We start from the raw sequence: 25680 nt of genomic DNA, 5'->3' as shown, positions 1-25680 counted from the left end.
CTGAGTGAGAGAAGGATTATTAAGTTTTAACATCAGTAAGAAGGGATTTTCACAATCTGTATTTGCACGTTAATGTGTACAAATGTTGAATGCAAATGAAAATACATCTAACACTTCATTAATATTTTGTATGGATAAGGAAGAAAAAGCATGTTGTGTCTTAAGCCTCTGCATCTAAAATTTATGGTTATTTTTTACAATACCGTTTGATGATTAACTTGCTGTATTCTTACTAGAATAGAATAATTCTGTGTTCATACAACTGACACTGTGATTGAGACTAATGAATTAACTACATGGCAATGAAATACTTGTATGGCTTAAATTTTGAGATAAAATGGTGAGGTTTATTAGGTTCAATAAAAGTGTATCTGCTTCATTCAAAGCTAGTAGTTAAATTTATAGTTTCTGAATACTTTGTGAAGGACAGGCTTATGATGGGTTTTAAATCATAGTTTTAAAAAAAGTGTTCATTTGAACTGAAGATTTTACTTCCTAGGTGAAAGTCAGTATATATCTGTTGAAGTCCAATCCAATGATTGAATCAGTTGATTATGATGGTGCTATTATCAATGTTTTCTTGCTAACTCAGTTTCAAATGTAGTGATGGTATTTAACATTGGTGGCATCCACCAGAATTCTTCTGTCCTTCCTTATGCCTGTAATGATTGCTCAAAACAAAGTACATGTAGTCAGAGGAACAGAATTGGCTTTTTTTGGATGGATTATTAAACTAGTTTTTGTATGTTAATTTTAGCACTTTTGCTCACACCGGTCTTTGAGGAGGACTTTTAATTAAAAATTAATTTTGCCAAATGTTGTTATTTTCTTCTGCATTTGTCAGTTTTTTGGGTAAAACCATACAGGGAATTCAGAAGCACTGAATTCTGAATCCAAGGGTTCCTAATGTGCTCTTGCTCTCTGCTGTTTGACCTTCAGAGAGAGTTAGGTTAATTTAGTAAATAATATTCACTCTGAGGGTCAGTATGTTCAAGGCAGTATTGAATATGACTGTGTTTGACCTGATCTGAATATTTCCCAAACTCACTAACAGTATTTCCCAAAAATTGGAAATGGAGATTATCCACTGAACTGACCGAAATGATTCTTTAATCATCAGGTCTTCATTTTGAGAAACAGCAATATATAGCACTTCCTTTTATTTTGTGTGATCAGTTCTGAAAATTCAGTCCTATTATTAAATGGGCTGTCACCTGACAAAATGTAATATTAATATATCGTATGTACTGCTTATTGCAAGGTAATTACTTGAACATAGACAGAAAGCTGTGCAAAGAACTGGAATGAGATCCATTCTTGTTTTTAATCCTCTTAGGTACTTAATGCTTTCAGTCTATTAATCAAGTAAATACAAAAAGAGTTATGCTTGGCAACTGAAGGTGATGACTGGTGGAAATACCATGAATTTAAAATATATGAATTATGATCTAGAAGATTAGTACTGTCACCAGAGTGACAGTAGAATTTTGTCTAACAGAGTTTAAACGTTTTCATAGTTCCGTAGCCAACTGAAGACTACTTTGATGTTTTCATTTAATTTTCTACCTGTTTGATAATTTTTCTGTGAAATCTAATATGGATTATGGAGGAAAAATGTGGCTAAATTTTGTCTCTAAAAATGACAGTGGAAACTAGATGTAAATTGGATGGTTGACCTAATTTTAATATATGAAGAACTTACCTTTTCCCAATTTATTCTGCCATACTATGCTGATCATTAAATTTGGCTGTAAATTTGCAAGAAAATTCAACTGTTTATCTGCTACTGTTGTTTTTTTAACCTTTCTCCAACTTCCCCCTAGTTTCCCTTTGTAATTTCTGCTAATGGTTTTTTATTCTATATGCTTTTTGGTTCCCCTCACATCCCCCTAGGGATGTTCACTTCTCTCTAAGCTATAGGATGAAGTTTAAAAAAGACCAAAGAAATTAAGATTGATTGCAGTGATATTTAGTGGCTACTGTGTGTCTAATCTCTTGATACTCTTTTACAGAAAAAAAATCTAAAATCTTCACATGATGAAAGTCAACAAGTTGTTGTTACATGATAAATAATCTGTGCAAAAAGTTGACAAGATGCCAAGATTCAGTAGTGAAGGATTCTGACAAGAACACAATCCTTTTGAGTCAGGAAGACTGCTATGCACCTTCAATATGTATCACATACCCAAGTAGCTAAATGGGTTTAGAAGTTATTTTGTGATGTCACGTTATTAAATTGTTCTCAGTGTAAAATATAACTGAACGTAAAATTTCTGTTTTGGAAATAATGAAATCAGAACCATGTCTGCAATTATTTACTTTAAAAGATTTGAATAAGCATGTGCTACCATTTCAAAACCGGCAAACTTTATCAGTTTTAAATATTCTGATAGTTCTTCATGCCAGTTGAACGTATGACATAAGAAGATCCTCCCAAAGCTCATTGAGTTATTTCTTTTTTAGGCATTGACATTCTAAATGTACCTTGATCTCTGCTTCTGCACAGCCACCATGATCTTGGCTGAGAGTTCTTTTACTCAGGTCTTCTAACTTCATAGTTGTGAAGGGTTCTAGCACAGGGGTAGGAGGTTCAGATTACTGCAAATGAGCTTGCAGCTCGTATAGCAATAGTGGTATTGACAGAATTGACTTCGTACACAATTGTGTAGCATTTACGGCGCTTGTCTGTCCATGAAGTGAAATCCCAGGATTAAGTCATGTCTTGGGCTGGTGAGTTTCACATCCTCCTTTTCAAATACCTTTTACCTCAATGTTTAAACTACGAGGTGTTAGATTGTTTAAGATAGATGTATACTTCACTCCTGTTTGGAATATTATTGATATTCATGAACAAATGCAGGAATGACTGGTGTCCACAGAATAAAGAAGTGTGACTAGACTGAATGTTTTGCCCAGGTGCCTCTTTACTCCTAGTCCTTGTTCCTATTGTTGGTGGCTCAATTTAGCATTTAATTTCTCTACTTGTCAATTCTGGTGTGAAGTCAAGGAAATCAACTTAAATCCCCTGTGGCTGAAGTTAAACTATTTGACACAGGGTTGGTGTAGAGGTGGCAGGATGGTCACCATCATTTTAAGTCTCTGCTGGGATATGTCAAGTAACAGTGCTGTTTCCTATAATCTAATGTTTATATGATCAGTTATCTTGCAGTTTCCTCCATGAATAGTTCATGCTATTTTACTGCTGAATAAAAGGCACCAGTGTGCAATCTGGAACCTTTTGTTAAATACCTAACTCTCCTTAAAATGGGGTCAAGCAAGGAAGCACTCTGGATGGGGATAGCATCTAATGCCAGTCAAAAGGAAATGACGGGAGCAAGCCAGTATCTTAACCCTGCCCTGCTCTACGGTTCATTGGTCTGACTCAGGCAGCTCCTACAGTGCATCCAAAACCCAGAACCCCGCTTTATCTCAGATGGTCATCCCTCCCATTCCACATCAAACTTTGGCACAGCTTCTAGCTCTTCTGTGTTCTAGGCTGGCCAGGTGAAACCTTATTCCTCATTCCTGTCCTTACGAAGCCTGTCCTTTGCTCCTGACAGCTCTCTGGTCAGCAGCATTCTGCCAGAGCAGGTTCCACAAGGGCTCATCCCTACACAAAGCAGTTATCTCCTTACGACTAAGGGGAAGCAGACTGTTGTTGTCACCTTTGCTCTAACAGAAGTACATACAGCCTGTGCATAACATGCATTTTGGACACTAATCCTGAGGTTTGATTAAGAGAGGTCTACAGCCAGAGAGCTGATTTGAGTCATGAATATAGATAAATCTCTGAAGGGAATCTGGTGTGACTGATGGTCTCTGTCAGTTTGTGAAGCTCTAGAAGGTGTCAGTTAAGAATAATGAGACTAATCCATTCACGTGGAGGTTTCCTCTTTGTCAGCTTAAGTGTGCATAAAAGCTAAGAAGACAACAGTCTGCTCAAGGAGTAATGATATCTCCTTATACCTAATGCTTTATAGTTTTTGTACTTTATTTTTGAATAGATGTGATTTATCTGTTTAATGTTCCGTAGCTGAGAATCTGTTTAACAAAACTATTTGACTGCAATCTGATTTCTTGCTTTAAGTATACTTTTGAAAATGGGAAATTGTTTTTAATGGTGCATGATTTTATGAGGAAGGCAAAAGATTACATATAATAGAAATTACTTTTCTGAGGGCTTTTTTTAACTGAACTACAGTGAACTTTAAAGGGTAAAAATGAGGGATGATAAACTCACCTTCTTCTAAATTTGAGAAAAAAGACCAATATACAAATATTGTCAATTCAATTTTTCATACTGTAGCATGAAGTAGAGTGTGCTTTTATAGTTAACAAATTGAGAAGTCTTTGTACTGCTTTTATCTGTGTTTGAATAGTGCAAATCCAGTTTTCTTTCAAGAGTTGGAGGGTGTTTTTTGTGGGGTTTTTTTGGTTGTTTTTTTTCTGTGCTGACTAAATTTCCCAAATCAGAACACTTATTTTTTCACTTTCAGATGCCTTCTCTCAGAGGTTATAACAGTGTTATATTTTAATTGTTAATATTTGTTCTAATACTGACTTTCCTTTGCTTCTGTAAATTTTCCTTTTCTTTTTTTATTCAATTTTTAATTTCAGCTGAGTTTTCAACATAAGATTGGTATCCTTTACTGCAAAGCGGGCCAAAGCACAGAAGAAGAAATGTATAACAACGAGATGGCAGGACCAGCTTTTGAAGAGTTCCTTGACCTACTGGGCCAGAGAGTACGGCTAAAAGGATTCAGTAAATACAGGGCTCAGCTAGATAATAAAAGTAAGTTATGTTTCAAGCTATGGGAGAAAGGGTAATTATCCAGCTGATCTTCTAATTGTGTTATCTTTTCATGCTCTTGACTGTGGGTTTTGATTAGTAAGATTATATGGTAAATTAGGAAGATGAGGCCTATGGTAAGAGCATGTATCAAACCTTTTCTGAAAGGTCATTTAGTTTTTCTGTGGCATTAGTAGAACTGAAAATCAAAGCAACTTATTTCATTTATTTGCATTTAGTTAAAATCATGCTATGTGAGTAATATTTCCCCAGGTACACTTTAACATCTTGTTCTTTAAAAGCCAATAAAAATATATGTAGTTCAAAATATGGAGTAGTTTTCCTTATTTCAGCTAAACTTTCATCCTTACTTTTACCCAACACACATATTTATGTTTGTATTTGAGGAGCAGTCATGTTTTCTAGTTTCTCACACATGCACAGTAAGCGTGTCATCATTCATCAGCTGATAATTATTCATCTACCTCAGTGCTGTGTTCATACTGCCATTTCTCCAGGTCTTTCAGTTTCCCTTAGTGCAGTAGTATAAAAATTTAATTGTATTGGTTGGGTTTTGTAGCAAAAATAGGAACTGAAGCATTTGTGTTAAAAAAAGTCAGTGATATGTTAACATGCTTCTTTATTAGCAATGTTTTCACTGCCCTTAAATTTAACTTAACTCATTCTTAGTATAATGATGTTTTAACAAGATTTTGACAGCTGATCATATGAGCCATGATCTAAGGGTATCTTGTTATTCATTTACTTCATTTTGTCATATTGTCAAGCTGTCTAAGTACCACATTTATTTACAATCATGTTACTGCCTTTTGCTTAAATCCATGCTTGTTTCACTTTATTAATTCAGGATTTTAGAGACTATTGCATCCTATTTCAGAACAGAATGATAACAAACCATTTTTCAAATTAATTCGTAGAAATACATATTAACCTGCTGTGGATGTCAGACTTCTGGAATGAATTGATAAATAGGGGTGAAAAATTGAAAAGCGTAGGGGGCGTTTGGGTTTTCCATCTTTTCCCCCAATCAGAGCATGACTGAATTCCACCTAGTAAGTTGTACATATGAAAATAAATGCTGGTCTGTCAGGAAATTCAGTTTCTGTATTTGCTGTGCTTCAGTATGAATTTACATTGCTGATTAACATTGTGTATGTATCAGTCAGTAACATGATTTTAATGTTTGATGAAGTCTGTGTGCCATTAACTATATTGTCCTGTCATAGTATGTTCTCATAGTTTGCAACAGGCAGAATGGAATTAAGAGTTCAAACCAAAATAGTCTTCAGTATTATATTAAATGTGAAGTACTGACCTAAGGATCTATTGTTTTTAAATGTAATGATGCAACAAGTATTACTGTGTGTCATATTTAGACTTAGATAATATATTATTCAGACTGCCTGCAGGTTCAGAAGAGTGGAATAATTTAGACTCTGTGAGCTATATTTTTGGCAGCCACTATGTTTCAGTAATAAATCTTGCTTAGTTCTCAGGAGTCAAATTTATTAAGTTTTTATATTCTCAAATGCTTGACTAACTGTGGGGTTTTTCTCTAAAAAGTTTTTTTAAAATTTGTTTATTTAATATTTGGATAATTAATTGGTCCATTTCTCATGTAATAAAGTAGCATATTGTGATGGGTTGACCTGTCTGAAAAATAAGCCCCCACCTCTTGTGTGCTCACTCACCCACCAGTTTGGGAGTTGAGATTAAGAGAGTTTGATGAGCGACGGGAAGAAAGGAAAACAAACCACCCCCAAAAAAACTCCCAAACAAACAAAAACTCTCAAACAAACAAAAAAACCCCAAACAACAAAAACCCACAACCCACCCCTACATCAATCAGCCAACAATACAAGTGATGCGAAGGCAGTGACGTGCCACCTCCCATTAGCTGACTGATGCCCAGCCAGTCTCTGAGCGACAGGTACCATGACAAAGCTCTCCCTGCCCCAGTTTTCCTGCAGAACATGACTTTATAGGGTATGGGATGTGTTTCTGGTCAATTTGACAGGCTGTCCTGGCTGTCTCCTTCCAAACTCTTGGCCACCCCAGCACAGCTGCCAGGGTAGGGGACAGTGTGAGGGGCAGAGAAGCCCTGATGCTGTGTGAGCACTGTTAAGGCACAGCTAAAACATTGGTGTGTTACCAACACTGCTTTGATTACACGGGGAAACCACAGCACCATATGGGGTGCTGTGAAGAATTTTAGCTGCATCCAAGCCACACCCAGTGCAAATGTCAAGAGCATATGGAATATATTAACTATAAACTCTTTTCTACCCTTCTGCGGTGCAGTTTTAGTGCCATGCAATTCCAAACCCCAAGATAAAGAAATAAGAAAATTAAATGAAACTTTACCAATTCAATACTATATAATTTGTTTAGTATATGTTTTAAAACATATCAATCTACCAGAAATGAGAAAAAAAAAGTATTATTATTGGAACATATTTTGTCTTTCTATCTCTTCAAAACTTTCTAAAATGCCACTGAAAGGTTGAAATGGAATTAGATTTTCAGCTAAGATTTTGAAATAGAAGAGTGCAATAAGATTCCCTTTTTAAAGCAATATTTAAGTAACAAACTTCAGTGGAAATTATGCTTTCTATTTCTTGTGCAACTGTAATATCTGTTACATAGATATTAATAAATAAAGTTAATTTAATCTCATACAGACATAACCAATGCACCCAGTTATTATATGAATGTGCTCCTAATTGTATACACACAAATATTTTTAGATTTAGGGCTGCAGATAAAGAAGTGTATATTTATATACTCTTATATACTTTTAACTGGAGAATTAGCATGGCTAATTGATTCCTTTTCGGAATATAGCTACTGTTTAAAACAAAGCAAAACCCCAAAACCTTAAACAGTGTGTTAAAGAGTGTACTGGAGAATGTTTATTGGTGCAGATAACATAAAATTATCTTAAAAAATAAGTGAACATGGAAAAAGAGAAGAAAAATTGGTAGTTGTCTTGACTCAGTAGGGTTTCCAATAGATATAAATCTTAAACTTTTTAGAAGTTCATTGTACTTACTTAAATAGTCTGTACAAATTGAAGAAAAGGAATAAAAAAATTAACTTAAAACTACAGTGTGAAACTCATTTACTGTAAACATCACAAAATGCTAACTATTAATAAACTTTCTAAACAAAAGAAATAAAATATTAATTTATATCATATATGAAATGTATTTTAATAATTTTCCAATATATGTATTATGCACATGTTTTATGTTTTAAAAATGTCTGATCTGCAACATGTGTTTTAATGTTGGATTTGAAATAGCCAGTTCATTTTTGGTAAAGTATGGGCTTAGTCAGTTGTCTTTATTAATGTTTAAATAATGAAAACACATATTATATAAAATGTCACACAATTAGCTAAGTGTTTGGGGTTTTTCATGCTATGCCAATATATTCAAAATTAGTTTATTTAGGTCTCAGAGACAGTAAACTCTTTGGGTTTTTTTCTGCAGGACCCCTCTATGTCATAATATGAAACTGAAGAGTAGATTTCTAGCTGATGGAAATGTTTTTGTTCAATTGAAAAAAAAGATATAAATTGCTTAAATAGATTTAAATCATAGCATGCTCTTTTAGGACACTGCTCTTTAGCAGTGTCCTAAAAAGTAGTACAAATGTTCTAATTTACTGACCTTCTTGCAATTAAATTAAATTTCAGCTGATTCAACAGGAACTCATTCCCTCTATACTACCTATAAAGATTATGAATTAATGTTTCATGTATCAACAATGCTACCATACATGCCCAGTAACAGGCAACAGGTATGTTTTTTTAGCTTTTCATTGTAATTTTACATCAGAAATGTTTGACATTGAGTGTTGGGTTTTTTTAATAGTATTGGTTGAAAACTGAATTGTTTTAAAAGAAGTATGACTCAATTATATTTTTTCTTCTTGAAATATTGTAAGACATTAGAAATCTTGTAGGATTTTTATTGTATATAATTCAGGAACTTATCCCATGTACCCTATTTCATTATATTATTAAAGGGCAATATTGCCTCTGGTGGATGAGTTATTTTCAGTTTGGACTGAATTCACATCTTATGTATGTTTTAAACATTGAATGGAATGAATCTTGAAAATAGTCTTGTGGCTAAAATATGCACGTAATAAGGTTTTTAAAACTATTCCACTTAATCCTTGTATTCCAGATATTGAAATGTTTATTAATGTGTGAGCTTAGTTATAAGTTTTAACTGTATGCTTCAAGATATCTGTGAAAACAGAAAACTGCAGTGTATTTTTCTTATTTCTAGAGAATTCTCTTTGCTTATATAATAATTCAGAATGTCTTCAAAGCATTAAGGATGGCTAAAAACCAGCACAGCATCCAAAGTGTGCAGTGCACCAGTAAGGTTACTCTGTCTTGCCTGTCTAAGATATTTCTTGCGACTTAATTAAAACATACAAGCACATTTGGTATAATATATCAGTATTAATGCTTAAAAGAAAGCAGTGGAAGAGCTCATAGATTAGACTGATGGTAGTTTGTAACTTTCTGTGCTGCTACTCTGTGTTCTTCCAGGTATGCAGAAGTAAGTGTTGATTTATTTAGTTAGTTTTGCAATATTCTCACCCTGCCATGCAAGTTACAATAATTTCAGCCGTTGTGGAAGGTTATCATAAAATAAGGATGCTATCTCACTTTGGTTTTGAACAGCACATGAAAGGTGCTTACTGATTGATTGTTGAACCATATGGGAGTTGTATCTTTCGTGTCTATCCTTCGTGTCTATCCTATCAATAGATCTTGTGTGAGGAAAAAGAGATGAGTCAAGGCAGCAAGAAAAAGATAAAAGAAAAGTATTGAAATTATTCAGAAGGGATAAATAAAAATAAAAATGGAAGAAAGTATATAATATATTTATGTATTTTAAATAATCAGTGCATAAAGCTCTGACCAGTTTGAAAAGCTGTTTCAAGTGAAGAGTTAAGACATTACACTTAGGATTTGGTTTAAAGATGTGGTTTAAAGAAACTAAATTAGGAATCAAAAGACAAACTTTTCACCATATGAATAATACAAAGTTTAGATGACTCACTTCTTAAAATGTGTGGCTTTCAGGAGACAATGTTCAGCTACATCAGACACTCAACTGTGACATAGCTAGTAATCTAGGGATTGGATCTTCATCACTGATTTCAGATTGTTCTGCTTCTCTAAACTTTCAGTTGCACCTTATTACAAAACAGGATTAATTTAGTAAATACACTAGGAGTTGTTCTGTCTGTAATCAGTCATAACAATTTTTCACTGGAAAGTTCACGTAAATAGGGAAAACTGTACCCTATTAAGAAGATATAATACACTGAATGAGCTTGCCTTAAAAGAATAAAAGTAATATTTTCATGGCAAATCACAGGCACTGACAGTAAATATGGCCTTACTTGGAGTTTATTACTTCTGTTGTCTTTCGTGAATTTTCCTTGTTTGTGAGAACAGGACATCCTCTTGCCATGATCCATTAATTTTCATCGTTTTTTGCTGTTTGTCAGCTTCACTGCTGTGTTGCTCAGCCACCCCCTATTATTGTCCTTTCACTTCTTCCTGTGCCTTCCTTTCATTCTTGTCATTTCCTTATGTGTCTTCCTTTATAGTCAGGTGCTGATTCTTGTGTACAGCAAAACCTTTCAATTTTAACTCCATGGTTTTCCCTAGCAACAAACACTCCTTTCCACAGTGTTTTAGTAAGTTCTCATCATTGTCCCTTTAACAGATTCAATATTTAGCAGAAGCACTATGTTGTTATTCATGGCTTTCTTGGGATCAAAATAATGTGGCAGTTTTCCAAGTTCAAGCTGTATGCCTATCTGAAGACCCACCACATTATTTTTCAGGTGATGAGATCTATCCGCGTTTGCACAGCATGTACACTGTCTTAATGAAACGTGACAAGTGCACCCAAATTACCAGAATTTAGCCAGCCTTAATGTGCAAAACAGATCTATAATAACTGTTTATTTTTTTTTTTCTCTTACTGTTTAGTTCCAAAATACATAATGAAGTCTCTTCAGGGTTTGGCTCACTGCATACCCAAGTGAGGGGAAGTTAGAGGCTACGGTAATTTTCCCTTTAGGTTATGTTAGGAATGAAGCTCCCCATTCAATACTTATTTTCTGCTAGCATATTATGTATGTACTGGCTGAGGTTGTTGCATCCTTTCCCTATGTCCCTTGTTTGGTAATGACTGGGCAAGGTATTCAGCCACTCCTCATAATGTACAACAGTAACCTTCAATGAGCAAGCACTGAGCATTGCTTGTGTTCCAAAGACCTGTGAGCCAAAAATAGGCCGCGCCAGAACTGTTTGTTGCTTCTTCCAGGATATAACTACGCCCTGCTTGGTCCCTGATCAGGACATCCCTCTAGTTTTAGAACCAGCAGGAGATCCAAAGAGCAAGGTAATTTTTATTTTGGCTGCAACATAGGTTGGGAACTTTGAAGTCAGCTGCTCCTCCCCTAGGACAGAGAAGACTACCAGCCCTGGTGTGGCCAGTTCCTTTTCCTTTATTGGCCTTTTCTTCAAAGCAGTTCAAGGCTTTCCCCTTTAAACTTTACCTTTGCAGTGTCCCTTTCCAAATCATTCCCTTGCAAGTTACCCATTCACACATTTGCAGTCTGCTTGTGTACACGTGGTCAGACCTGATTAATCCAAATCAGTTCAAATAATCAGTTTTCACCTGGTTTTATGAAAACTTATAAATGAAACAGATATGCAATAATGAAATAAGCTTGTTGCATTTAAACTGCTGTTAAAATAGTTGGGTAACAAGACCTATGGTTATACCGAACTCAGTTTAACCAGACCTGTCGAAAGATCTTTTGCCATTCATTTCTGGTTTTGGTACTGGCTAAGAACACAAATTGAAAATAAAACTTTTGGAAGCACTTATTTTAGAAATGTACTAAAATAAGTTTTACATTTTTCTTGTTTGACTCTTAACACTTCATCATTTAATTGAATGAGGAGTATATTTCACTGCTATTTCAACAAGAATTCCTTGTTGTTTTGCAGTTTGACAAAGCAATTCTACAGAAGTGGGTAGATTTTTAAGGCTGAGCAAAAGCTGTAAATATGCTAAGTTTTAAGACAGTTTATTCCTTCAGAGATGCATATCTGAAAATTAAGAATTGAGTCACCAAAATTTGAGAATTAATATAATAACTATCATTTAATGCAAATAATTTTAATCGAATGGATTCTGCTTTTCTAACATATTTTCATTACTGGACTCCCCTTTTGTCTCTTGTACTCTTACATAACACTTCACTGATTTCCTTTTGGCTGCCTATCATACTTGATTAGGTTTATTTTCAAATTCTAACATGACAATGATGCCTCCTTACTGTAAGTAATTCTCTGTGATCTCTGCACCCAGTTGAGATTTCCTATTGTGCTTGACATTGTCATGAGACTCTTGAGAGTATGTTAGAAAGGCAGATTAAAAAACATAATTGTACAACATCCAAAAACCCCAAACCTGAGCAGACCTCAAAATGAGAGAGGAAGGGGAAACTGAGAACCTGAAAAAAACCCAAACAAACTAGGAGGTAAAAATCTAGGTTTTAAAATGGAAACTAGAAAAGGGTTTCTCATAGGTCATTTTGCTTAGTTCTGGTTTCCTTCAATTCCTTTTTCATTTTCAGTATGCCATCCTTATCTCACATTTCCCAGACAAGTATGCATTCCCTCCTTCTTCTCCATTCAATACTTTATTCTTTTCCTGTTCCTTTATCCTATCCAGAGCACTTCTTTCCATGTTCCAGATCACCCCAGTTTAATTCTCCCCCCTTTAGAAGTTCTTTGCATTATGATCCTCTGTACACAGCCACAATTGTGCTTTGCCTTTGCATTGTGTTGAAGTTGACTGACCACTTTTGCATGACAACTATTTATAAGTGTTACACTGGCTTTACTTTAAATTGAAGAAGTCACTAAGATCTCTACAATCTTGGTAAGGTTCTTAAAAATAATGACCTGTCTTCCTATTTCTGTTTTTGTGCCTTGTAGAGGTTTCCACTCTTGAAAAATATCCTAGGGATAGGATATGGGAACTGCCATACTTTTGAAAAGTTGTTTGCTAGTAACATTTCAAACACTTCTAAAGCTTACCTCCAATTAAATGAATGTTATTCTTGCTTAAGCTATGTATGATGGCAAGTAGAACCTCCTAAAGGGGTCTACAAAAGCAGAAAATATTCTTGAAAACAGTGATTGTCTTGAGAAATAAATATAACTTTAAAGAGGATTGCATTCTCATTTTTATAAGCTGCTCTGTAAAAATGTCTAGGCATATACCACTATAGCCAGAAAGAGTAATTGAGTGGTATAACAAGGGCAGAAATTAATCACCTTGTACTTCATAATTGGAAGGTTGCTTACAAATTTAACTCAGTTGTAAATTCCAACCTGTGAGGTAGTAATAATTTCCAAACATTAACTTGTGCTGCCCTACTATGATCTAATTGTATGGCTCACTAGATAAGCAAATTAAAGTATCCCTGACACAATTCTGTGATCAGTTCCTCGTAGTGTGCTTCTATATGCTACAGGTTGTATATCTTAAATGGCTAAAATAACCAGTTATTTTCATTTTAGTCTTAAAAACCTGAAAACTTGACTGAGCCACAGGGCTTACCGAATACTGTTTTCTGTTCCTTTGTCTGTTGTAAAGTTTCATAAGAAGTCTTATTTCTTTACCTGTACTTGAGATATTGTTTATGTTTAAATTAATATGGATATACTGAGTGTTTTAAAATTGTGGCTTTGGCCCTTCTTACTACCTTCAGAATATCATCCTTTATGTTATTTTAAGAGCTATAATGAAACATACTTATGGGTTCCAGGCTTTAGCATGTGCAACTTTGCTTTTTATTGTTGGTAGCTGAAATACTAACTTTTAGTGGAACTGGGAAAATGCAGCAAAATACCCCTATTAGAAAGATTCTGTTCCATGAAATCACCTTGATAGAGAAATTTTTACTTGCTCTCTCATAAAGTTTTCAAATAAATTTATTCTTATATCCTTTTTAGTTACACATGAGCTAAGGTACACTTAAAGTGTTTGTGTGCTATTGACAATTCAAGATCTTTGGCAGATTTTGGGTAAATATTTTAAATGTAGCACATAGTAGACTACTTTTTTTTGTCTGTTAATATACAAAATTTGAAAGTTACAATATACTTCCATAAGGAAAGTGAACTTCATTTTACTGTGTCATTTTGTTGAGTTTTTTTAGGAGAAAGAGTAGTATCCCTTATTGACAGATATAGTCTGTAATTCTTACTAAATTTTAGCCTATAAAAATGATTTAGTACTTTAAATTAGTTCTTAAATATATTTTGATGATAAAAGCTACTGATTACAAGAATAAGTTTTTAATTAAAGACTTCCCAATAGCTGTTGTTTCTCTGTGAGTCTTGGCTCTGTTCCTCAAGCATGCAGTTGTTAACATTTGTGATGGGTATTCATGATAATAGGTTTTTTTAAAATAAGATCATAATATTAAGGGCAATATTTAATAGTATTGCAACCCGGAAAATAAAGTTTTATTAAGACATAGAAGCATATTTTTAATGTACAGACAAACATTACACTGTAAAGAGGGGACTGATGTACAGTTTTCTGGATAGTGAGAAATGTCAAGTGATGCAACGCTTTTTTATTACTGAAGTGATGCATTGGTAAGAATAAGAGAAATACATTTTTCTCATAGAATAAAATTGAAATGAGCAGAAACTATGGAGAACTAGTGTGGGGGTGTGAGAGAATTCACTAGTGTTTTTGTGAACTTAGCCCAATTTCTTTTCTCTATATTTTTGCAGTTCTGATATCCTTTATATGTTGTTATCCATGATACAATAAAACTTATTTCTGAAAAATTATGCTTTATTTTTATTGGTTTCACTTGTTTGGGTTTTTTCTAAGATGATGAAATTGTGATTTTTTAAAAAATTAACTAATTTTTCAATGCATGTTTCTTGTCTAGCTGCTAAGGAAAAGGCATATAGGAAATGACATAGTTACGATTGTCTTCCAAGAGCCAGGAGCACTTCCTTTTACTCCAAAAAATATTCGTTCCCACTTTCAACATGTATTTGTCATAGTCAAAGTGCATAATCCTTGCACTGAAAATGTGTGTTATAGGTGAGTATAGCCTTATAACTATTTAAGTTTGTTACTGAGACTACAATGGAACTGTGTTTTCTCGCTGTTTTGTGTTTCTTATAGATATTATGTGCACAATTTTAAAATTTCTGCTGCAGTTCCTGTGAATTTGAAACCCGAGTGTCTCCCTTGCACACATCTAGAGTTATGGATCTGCAATTTGCAGAACTCCATGTTGCTGATTTATGGCCACAAAATGTGGATATAACAAGTTAATAAAAATAAGATTTGCAGACAGACCAATAAAATTAATTTAGAATTTGTATTGCGCGTTTCCTTTTCTTGAAGAAAGTAATTTAAAGTATTTCAGAAGGCCATTGACCTGTATGAATCCCTGAGTATGACAATATGACACCAGGATGAGTCATAGCCTTTAAGCACATGTATGAGGACTTTTGGAGTATGGAAAACCATTATAAATTTCAGATGATTTTAACTCTCACATTGAAGTCACTGCATCATGAATTTTAGCCAGATAACCAAGGTGGAAACACAGTTGTGAATTAGTTGGGATTTGTGCAAATAGTGATAAAGACATGAAACATTATGACGCAAGTTTATGCATAAATGTTATTTATTCATTGTATAGAATGAAATTAAAATACATCATGAGAGTGGGTCATATTACTATCTTTTAGCTACCTACTAGAACTTAAACTGTATTTTAGAACTTGAGTTTGTTTTGGTAAGTGTTTTGTGTTGATTAATACATACATTTCCTAAGTTATATTTTTCTTACTATTAAACTATATCTGTCATCCCAAATGTGACTGTATTTCAGTCAAACAAATAGTAGTTTTATGTACTGTGTACAGTATTTTGAAATATTTTTCTGTTGAAATGTGTTACGTATATCTCAATTAGAGGTATAATTGTATCAATTAGGAAATATTCCTATTCTCTTACATTTTGCTGTGAACTGTCTAGATCAAGAATTGCAAGTGTCTTCCAATTTTATGAACATAGAGTAGGCAGCTTAAACAGGTGGAGAATGCTCCATTATAGTCACATTTGACACCAATATTTTTTCACTGAATTCACACTTCATTGTAGAAAAAGATTTGAGGATAAAAATTAATTCTGTTTCTATTTATAAATTTCTTAGTTTTAAGATGATGCAACTGAGTGACAGCTGAAAATTATAGACTTACATAAAAATAATTTTTAAAAATACTTCTCTCATTTATTTCTCACAATGCCTTTTTATATTTATTCCATTAAGGAAGGGAGACATTGACATCCTAAGAAGTTGTCTTTGATATTTTTTGTTTTAATAAGATACATTCATAATGTCCTTTATATATTAAAAAGAAGAAAGCCTTTTCAAAACAGACAACCCAATCAGTTTTCTTTGATGTGTCTGAAATGTCTGCAAAATTGGCATGTCAAAGCTGTACTCAATTGTGTAAATGGATTGCAGAGATCATAGTTCTGCTTATCATCTGATTTTTTTTTTCCTAGGGAATTAATAATTTTGTTGTGGTTTTTTGTTTTGTTTTTTCTATTTCCAGTGTTGGTGTTTCACGATCAAAAGATGTTCCCTCATTTGGTCCACCCATTCCCAAAGGAGTAACTTTCCCCAAGTCTGCAGTCTTTAGGGACTTCCTTTTAGCCAAAGTTATTAATGCTGAAAATGCGGCACATAAGTCGGAAAAATTTCGAGCCATGGCCACAAGGACACGTCAAGAGTACTTAAAAGATCTGGCAGAAAACTTTGTTACCACAGCTACAGTGGATACTTCAGCCAAGTTCAGCTTTATTACTTTAGGGGCAAAAAAGAAGGAAAAAGTGAAACCAAGGAAAGATGCACATCTATTCAGTGTTGGAGCAATCATGTGGAATGTGATTGCCCGAGATTTTGGCCAGTCTGCTGACATTGAATGTCTCCTTGGAATCTCCAATGAGTTTATCATGTTGATTGAAAAGGAATCAAAAAATGTTGTGTTTAACTGCTCCTGCAGAGATGTTATTGGATGGACATCTGGATTAATGAGCATCAAAATATTTTATGAAAGAGGAGAATGTATTCTTCTGTCTGTAGCAGATAATTGTACTGAAGACATCAGAGAAATTGTTCAAAGACTTGAAGTAAGTACAGTTTCTAAACTGGAATTCTAGTTTTTTTTATGAACAGTTATTTGTCTACATCTCCTTTGAGATATAATTAAAAATGTTCTATGTTTATAGTTCAGGAGTGTTTTCAGTCTTCAGAGAGCATTACAAATAGTAATCTTCAAAACAGCATGTGAGGTAAATGTTATCAACCTGTTTTTCAGGGGTAAGGATTCAGATACCATTAATCTGATTACTTGCCCAAGGCCATGGATGGTCCCAGAGTTGAAATCAGGACTGAAAAGCTTTTGCCACCTCTTGCTGTAGCCTGTTCTCAAATCACACCCTTGTAGGTAGAAATATCATTAATTAAAAAATAAATAAAATCTTAATGTGTAAAATGTACTTTGACTTTTTGTAATAATGCGTGAGAACATTAGTGGAAAATATTTTGTAAGTGATTCTGCTGATTTATTCCTCTGTACTGAGAAAGTGCAGGAAGTAAAGGAAACCAGACCAAGTAATGCCAGTTTTAACAGCTGACTGGATAAAGTTTTTCAGGCACTTGATGACCCTGTCAGTACTACTGTCATGCAGTCAGTACAGATGAAATGACAGGAGCTCCAAAGCAAAAGCGCTGATGCATGTAGTGGTTGCAGTTCACTCTTTGATCTTAATTTAAGTGATTTAGATCGTCTTAGGGTTCACTTCTACTAGAAAGCTCAGCACTGAAAAGAAATCCCTCTGCTTACAGTTTTCACGCTGGAACAGATGGATTGCAGCTGATGATTTAGGGCCTCTCTAGTACTGCAGTCACATTTAGCATTGCTCAATATCGTTGCCTAAATAATAACTTTCTTCCAAAGTACAATTACTGTTTCAAGAGGTGAATGTCTTTAAACTCTTCTTGCCACTGCTATATTATCCTTTTCAATTGAAGCCTTCAGTTTCACGTTCCTTAGACAGATATTTCCCTTCTAGAAAATAGTGCTCCCATTAGGTCTTGTTAACCGAACAATATAAATTTCCTAACACAAATGGAAAACAAGATTTAAAGTTCTAGTGAAAACTGCTCCTGTCATCAGTGACAATTTTTTCTGCTGTTTTTCGCTTACTCGGTTTTGCAAAACATGGAAATAGTGCATGTTGCCGAAGACGGATCTTTAAGATTTGGTAATTAAAAACACAAAATTAAAAGTTTATCTATGTTTACTTGAAGATTTTCTCTTTTTGTAGTCAGATTTGGGGTTAAATAATGAGAAATTGGTTTCAAGCCTAAAAGTTTGCGTCAGATATTATGAAATTTACCTGAATATTATCTTCAAGTATCTATTCCAATGAACTCTGACTGCCTTCTTTATCCCTGCCACCTATCCAACCTTCACTCTAATTAAAAGAGTTAACTATTTATTTTAGAACAATTTTTGTCCCTGTTTCTTGCCTCATCTTTTTCTCCTTTTCCACTGCTTCTTCCTCTCTTTTGAAAGCTGGATATTGATATTATTTTCTGGTTGTTTTATAACATTGAATGCTTTCTACAGTCCTTACATACATTTGTATGTATACATTAGAACCACTAAAAATTATTTAAAACTCTGATGCCACACTTTATGCGCATACTTTAAAAACCTTACAAGTGTCTCAGAACACATCTAAGGTTAACAACCACATGTGCCAGCAGATGCTAAACATGAAAGCTCAAACTCCATTGTAATATCAATCTTCAGTGGCCAGATGATTAACCCTTTTCAGTCATGAGTTAAAGCATTTCCTAAAACCAGTGAGCAGAACATTGTAATTACTAAATGAAATTGTCAAAGAAATTACTAGACTTTATTGCCTGGACTTAAATCATGCAGGTAAAAAGGACACCTATCTGAATATCCAGATTAAGAAAAGTTGTAAAAAGCTAGCTGACAGCATGATTTTAGTTTGAACTGAAACAATTGTTCCAGGACTGAAAAGAGAGCTGTGACTTGTCAGTCTAGACAAATTTGTATTTGTGGGGAGAATATCTAGTTATAGAAAGTAGAAAGAGCAGCAAACTATAGATTAACTTGGAGGGTTGTGTTGGAGGGCAGGAAGAGCAGTGGTTTTGAGCTTTAGGATAACAGAGAATGGCAGAGTGATAAAAGATGAAATGGGAACACTGAATGGATCTTTAGACGAGAATCTGAGTTGACAAAATTTCCTTAGTATCCCGTATATTAAAAAAACCTCTTCACCTTCTTCGTGGCACTTAGAGGATCTCTGTCTTTTAACTTTATCTGTTTTAAGTACATTTAGAGAATCCAGCTCTTAGTTCATTTGTGGTCACAAGATCAGTGAAGCTGCAACCAAGTCAGCAGAATGCCATGTTTCGAAGTGGAGCAGCACTGTGTTTAATGTGACATTATTATGTAATATGCAGTGTTACCTTTTAGGAATATACACTTGGGGAAGACTAGATCTCCTGCAATACTTCCCACTGGGAATAGATGAGTCTTTGGCAGGAATCTTTATCTTTCTTATCTTTTAACTTTTAAATATTTAACTAACTTGAAGAAGAGATTTTGAGTGCTTTGAGTTGGGGAAATCCATACACTTTGCTGGTGCATTCATTTTGCAGTATTCTATAATTGTGACATAATGATAAAGAGGTGTCAGCCCCCAAAAAAGAGTATTATGTAGCTTAATAAGGATAAAATTCCATCCCTCAGCTGGGCTGAAGACTGTAATAGCATGTTCTTTTCACTGCATGACTAAATGTGTATTTTAAAAATTTGTGACAGAAGTATAGCTAACAAAGAGCTGAAAATTTCCTTTTCACTTATCTAGTTCACAAATTATGAAAGTCTTATTGAAATTTAGTCATGACTGAAGGGTTGAAAATAAAAGAGCTAGGTTAACAATATGTTAAAGTTTTCAGTATGCTATATGCACAGTTATAAACACAGTGGAAAGTTCTATTTAAAAAGGAAAGTTTCTAAAATATACCAAAACCTCAGAGCAGAAAAATGACAAAGGAAACAGGTGCTTTGTTTTTGTTATGAAAACCCAGAACCTGACTTTGTAAACAAGGCCTCCAGAGTACATTTTGGACATCTCAAGAATGACTTTCACATTGTAGTTTTGAAACCTACATCTGGAGAAGTAACTGGAAAGATTATGAATGAAAGTGCTGCAGTTCAACTCACCTAAATTTTCCAAGCAATAATTCTCAGAATATCAGATCCTTGCAGTATCTTCAGTATTTCACAGTTCACAGAAGATTATCCCTTAATGAATGAGGGCTAGTTGTATTTCATTACCTCACAGGTTAAAAGCATGAGCATACACCAGCTTCCTCAGATCAGCAAAGTTAAAATAACTCATAGGTTTGTGGAACTTGGGTCTCATGTGTGCAAATCCTAATTCTTTCTGCTGAGTGACAGATACCCATATAGAAGTATTCTGTAAAGAAAACAGCACTTTGAAACTTACTAAGGTACCAAATCTTGTGACATTCAGTCATGACCAAGTTGCAGGCATGACCAAGTTGCAGGCACAAAGACTAGAAAGTATTTCCAGTCAGCCATTGGATTGGAAAGGGAGTAAATATTAGGACTTTCATCCCTGACTCTATAATAATTGTGGGCAACAGATCAATCTAAACAGGAAAAGTGCAAAAAAGGAAGCTACAAAAGTATGCTTTGCTATGTGTGAAGTTCCTTTGTCAGTGATGGAGGCATGCTTTTGTAATTATTACCAGTGAAGGAGACAGTCCCATCCCTTCCTTGCCTGCCACCTCTTTGGAACACTGTTTTGAAAAGCACCCTGATTTTTCAGCTGTACCTTATCCTGCTCTGTCTGCATGGCTGCACAAGTGCTATTGCAATACAGGGGACAGCACAGGGGCAGTGGTGTCTTGTGTCAGTTTAAACCTTCTGTGAAACCTCATCGAGTCAACTGCCTCTGACTCGGGTGCTGGAAGGAGTGGTTTTGTGACAGCTGTACCCCGCCACAGTGCAACATCTCATGAGCTATACAGTCCTGCTCCCTCATCATGCAGCCCTGAATCAGGTTAAGCCATTCTGCTGTGGCAAGCACACTATAAACTAGTAAGCTAGCCTGCCTGGATTCTGGCTCAAGCTGGCAATGGAGAGCAAGAGTGACTTTTCCAAAATAGCCTCCTGAATAAAGCTATAAAACAACCTTTGCAGAGATTTATCTGGCACAGCTGACAGTAAAGGACACTAGCCTCCTATCTTAAGCTCCTTTAATTAAATGCCCAAAATGGGTAACTAAATGCTCAAACTGTGTGTTTTTGTGATGCACACTAAACCCAGCCATAAACAGCATGAACACCTTTGTGGAACAAGGTATGGTGTGCCATGGAACTGCTCTTAGTGTAGCATGACCTTGGGAAGATCCCTTGATCTGTATTGTAACATATGCATCTCTAAAAGGCAGGTATTTGCCTTGGTGGAGTGTTTGTGGGAGATCTTTGATATGCACTACAAAGATCTTTCATATGCACTACAAAGATCTTTGATAATGTTTCATAGTGGTTAAGATTGTGTTCTAATTGTCCTAATGAAGCTAAGTACATACTGGCTTTGTGACACCGACAAAAGGGAAGGCTGGGGTAACTCTCAAACTTCCTTGTAATACAGGCTTGGATTTTGTCTTCTGCGTGTGGTGCAGTATCCCAGCTTACTTGTTGTATGATCATGTTTTACATGAAAAAACTGTTGAGAACTTGTTTCACAGTCTATAGAAATGAACCTGCTTAGCAAAATCTGAATTTGAGGGGTTTTGGTTACTCTGTATAAAAACAAAACTACTTTTCATTGAATATGAGGAAAGTAATTTTTTTGTATTCTAAGTTTTCCAGTGACAAGAAAACTCTCATCCCATTTTAGTAATATCCTCATCTGGAGATGATGGTAGTTAATCTGCCTATGAAGCAAAATAAATTAATACTTTCTTCATTGCTATTTTCCTGAGGAAAACAAGCTGCTAGAACTGAAGCACTTCACTCAATTTGGCTCATGTTATAGCTCGTGTTTAATACTGTTTAATACTGAGTAAAAAATTCTTGCATTCCTGCAGTCAGCCAAAAAGAACGAAGTAATTGACAGGGTTGTTTTGTATTTTGAAATATTTTTAGCGTCATGAAATTTTTTATTCCTTTTGTTTTATGTAGAAACCTTCATTCAAACATAAATGTTAAAATAATTTCATTTTAGTGTATTAAAGATACTTAATATCCAGCCATACATGACCTTATAGTGTTTGTAAACAGATGTGTCTGTGTGCCCTGACAATCACGTTAACGATCTGGTGCTTCTTTAGATAGTGACCAGAGGATGTGAAACCACGGAAATGACCCTGCGGAGGAATGGGTTGGGCCAGCTTGGATTCCACGTGAATTTTGAAGGGATAGTGGCAGACGTGGAGCCCTTTGGTTTTGCATGGAAAGCAGGCCTACGGCAAGGGAGCCGCCTGGTTGAGATCTGCAAAGTGGCTGTGGCAACTCTGACTCACGAGCAAATGATCGACCTTTTACGCACATCGGTGACAGTAAAAGTGGTGATTATTCAACCACACGAGGATGGAGCGCCCAGAAGGTAACCAGCAGCCTTCTCAACGCAACATTTGTATCTGGGTTTTTTTCCTCTGCTCCTGCTTAAATGATGGCTTTTATTGGAGGCCTTCAGTAAACGGATATTGTCTGTCGTGTTGGGTGATAGTATTATTGAGGGTCTTAAAGCAATCTTATCCCCAAACCCCATATTGACTTGTTACAAAAGGTAAAATAAGATCCTACAAGAAATTTAATGGACAATTTAGTTTTGTATTACTTTAAAAGGGCAGGAAGTAAACTTTAGTGTGTCATGACCAAGCTGTTCTGAAAGCTGATGTTACTTCTTTTCTTCCATAGGAGAGTTTTATGTTCATGCTGAATTTAAAAATGTGGAATCCTTCTTATAAAATTGTACCTTGTCTTTGTGATTTCTCCAATTCCTCACTATTGAAAAATATTTGTTTTACTTTTTTCTTCTATTGAAATTTAACGAAAATAGTGAATTACTGGGTTCTGGACATATATGGTACCAAGTACCAAGTACCAAGTCCTACTCACTTTCTACAGAAATCTAATTTCTTCACATTAAACAGTGAATTCCATCAATGGGTTTATCATTTAAAGCAGAGAAATCTTGTTGCAACTTGAAATATATGCTCACGCTCAGGGAAAGACAGTAAAAAAAATCATTACAGTGACTGTGTCAGTGTTTTCAGGAATGAGATGCGTTTTACTTTCATCAGTGTTCCTTTTTTGGTGACAAAATACATTTTTCTCCATCTTTAATATCATGAGGCAGAGAAGTAGGAAAAAATCAAAACTTTGTAACAGTGTGACTTTATTTCTCACTCTCCTTGCCTAGTCAGTGTTAATTTGGCTCATTCTAAATGAGAACAGTATCAGAGTATATTTAATTACTTCTCTTCTTGTAGCAGGCCAACTTTAAATCTCTTGTTGATTTTTAATTCAACAGAAAAAACATTAGATGTGTTGCTTTTGGCAAGACAACAAGCAATAAAATTTTACGTAGCGTGCAGCACTGTGAAGTCAATGCCAACTGTATGCGAATGCTGTTTAATTGGTGGCAATTCTCCAAGCAGTCATTGGCCTGATGTATGACACACAAGGGCTGTCCCCTGCCTCAACCTGCATGTTGATGCCTCCCTTTCAGAACAAAATGCCTGTGAATGTAGAATACCACCGTTTTGCTTAGTTGGATAGAAATTTGCAATTAAGCCTCTCTTTGCTTAGCTTTGCTATTCTCACCATCTGCTTCTGGGTATGAATTTTCACTGACTTGTTTGGTATACATTTCCAAGCTGTTTACAGAATATGAGCCTAATGAGCTGATCCTACTATATTGAAGGTAGAAATGTGTATTTTATAGGCCCTGATAGAAAAATACATACTGTATGAACTGTTTATATTGTCTTTGATATAAATCTTCTTCTAGAGGTAAAATGTTTAAATCCCAGATCAGTGTGATACATAGCACCCAAGTCTATGTGTAGGAGGAGTTTGAACTGAGTGTTAGCACACTGGGAAAAATCTGCAAAAGCTGCTCCTCTTTATAATTTTGAGCATTTTTAAAACTGTGACTAATTACTAAGAAAAATGAATTTTTTTTAAAACTATGTGTCTGTTCTAAAATTTTTTAAAAAGCATGTTTTAAGTTCTTTTTAGCTTTACCTTTCTAGTATATATATATTAAAAAGAAATGTCTCTCTGTCTCAAATACCAATTTCCCACTGAAACAGAGAGCTGCTCATTTTCCTGTTTATATCCCTAAAAATACAATTAGTGACTTCGATTGTCCAGTCTCTGGAGGGTTTTGAGCTTGCCTTTTTGCAATGTTTATAATCTAAACAGAGCAGACAGAACACCATTGTAGGTGTTGTGTGACAAGTCTGAGAATTTCAGTTGACAAATATGATCTATGACATCGTAAAATATATTAATGAATGAGGGGAAAGAGGAGAGGGCAGAAAGCGATAAATTATATAAATTTGGGGAAAAAAAGATAGCCTATCACTGCTACTTACTAGTTAAAACTTGTGCAAATCCATCTCCCTGTTTGCTACTCAATTGCTTCTCTTAGCCTTCTGCAGGTTCTTGTCACAGAAACAGAGAATAGTTGAGGTTGGAAAGGATCTCTGCAGCTTTTTGAGTCGAGCCCCATTGCTCAAAGCAAGGTCAGCTAGAGCAGACTGCTCATGGACATGTTCACTGGGTTTTGTATATCTCCAAGTATGGAGATTCAACCATTCAATATTTCAATTTCAGTATGCAATCATCCTTTCAGTAAGAAAAGTTTTTATGTTTACTTACATGGAATTTCCTGTACTTCAGTTTTGCACCTTGCCTTCTGTGTTCTCACTGGATACAACTCTTAAGTCTGTCATCTTTTTTCCTTATCACCCCATTAGATATTTTATACACATTGATAAAATCCCTCCTGAGCCTTTTCTTTCCCTGGCTGAATGATCCCAGCCCTCAGCCTCTCCTTATGATTCAGATACTCTCAGCCCTTAATTGTCTTTGATCCTTTGCTGGATTTGCTCCATATGTTCATGTCTCTCTTGTACTCTGGTATCAGGTTTACTGAGAAATTTACAGGCAGTAGTTCTGGACATAAAAGGGGAGTATCTGGAGAACTAAAATCTATTTCACCTTCATTTGACAAGAAATGTCACTGTCCATGGAGAGTCTATGCATGGCCAAATAGGATAGAATCAAGCCTCTGTGAGTGATAGCAAACACATACCTGTGATAAACATTTAAGGCAGGTGTGACAGTTCATCAGGAGAGAACTTTTTTGTATCAAGTAACTGTAATAATTATCAAATAACACTCAAAGCTGACATACAGATATTCCTGTTACATTTGGGGGTCCATCCATCCTTGACCCATACATTACACGTGTCTAGGGGAATGATGGTTAAAAAGCAGGAGAAAGCTTTACATCTATGCTACAGTAATTATTGCTTTTATTCACAGCTGGGTTTAGAGGTTTCCTGCTAAGAAATGATGCATCAGACTATCTGATATATGTAGGA

General features: G+C 35.0%; 1 protein-coding gene across 6 annotated transcripts in view; it reads left to right on the top strand.

Moving 5' to 3' along the window:
* Positions 1-25680, top strand: part of SIPA1L2 (signal induced proliferation associated 1 like 2) — a 126330-nt gene that overhangs the window by 61923 nt on the left and 38727 nt on the right. For 4 of the 6 annotated variants that reach the window (XM_039568700.1, XM_039568696.1, XM_039568701.1 and 1 more), the window contains exons 6-11: positions 4618-4792; positions 8511-8614; positions 11179-11256; positions 14846-15003; positions 16536-17112; positions 22393-22667. In XM_039568700.1, coding sequence (XP_039424634.1) covers positions 4618-4792; positions 8511-8614; positions 11179-11256; positions 14846-15003; positions 16536-17112; positions 22393-22667 — 1367 coding nt within the window. The remainder of the gene's footprint in view (positions 1-4617; positions 4793-8510; positions 8615-11178; positions 11257-14845; positions 15004-16535; positions 17113-22392; positions 22668-25680) is intronic. The other 2 variants (XM_039568699.1, XM_039568698.1) reach the window with 1 other exon arrangement.

This window comes from Corvus cornix, chromosome 3 (assembly GCF_000738735.6).
Source record: "Corvus cornix cornix isolate S_Up_H32 chromosome 3, ASM73873v5, whole genome shotgun sequence".
Taxonomy (NCBI): domain Eukaryota; kingdom Metazoa; phylum Chordata; class Aves; order Passeriformes; family Corvidae; genus Corvus; species Corvus cornix.
The sequence above is the reverse complement of the archived record's forward strand: the minus strand, read 5'-3'. Positions and strand labels throughout refer to the sequence as shown.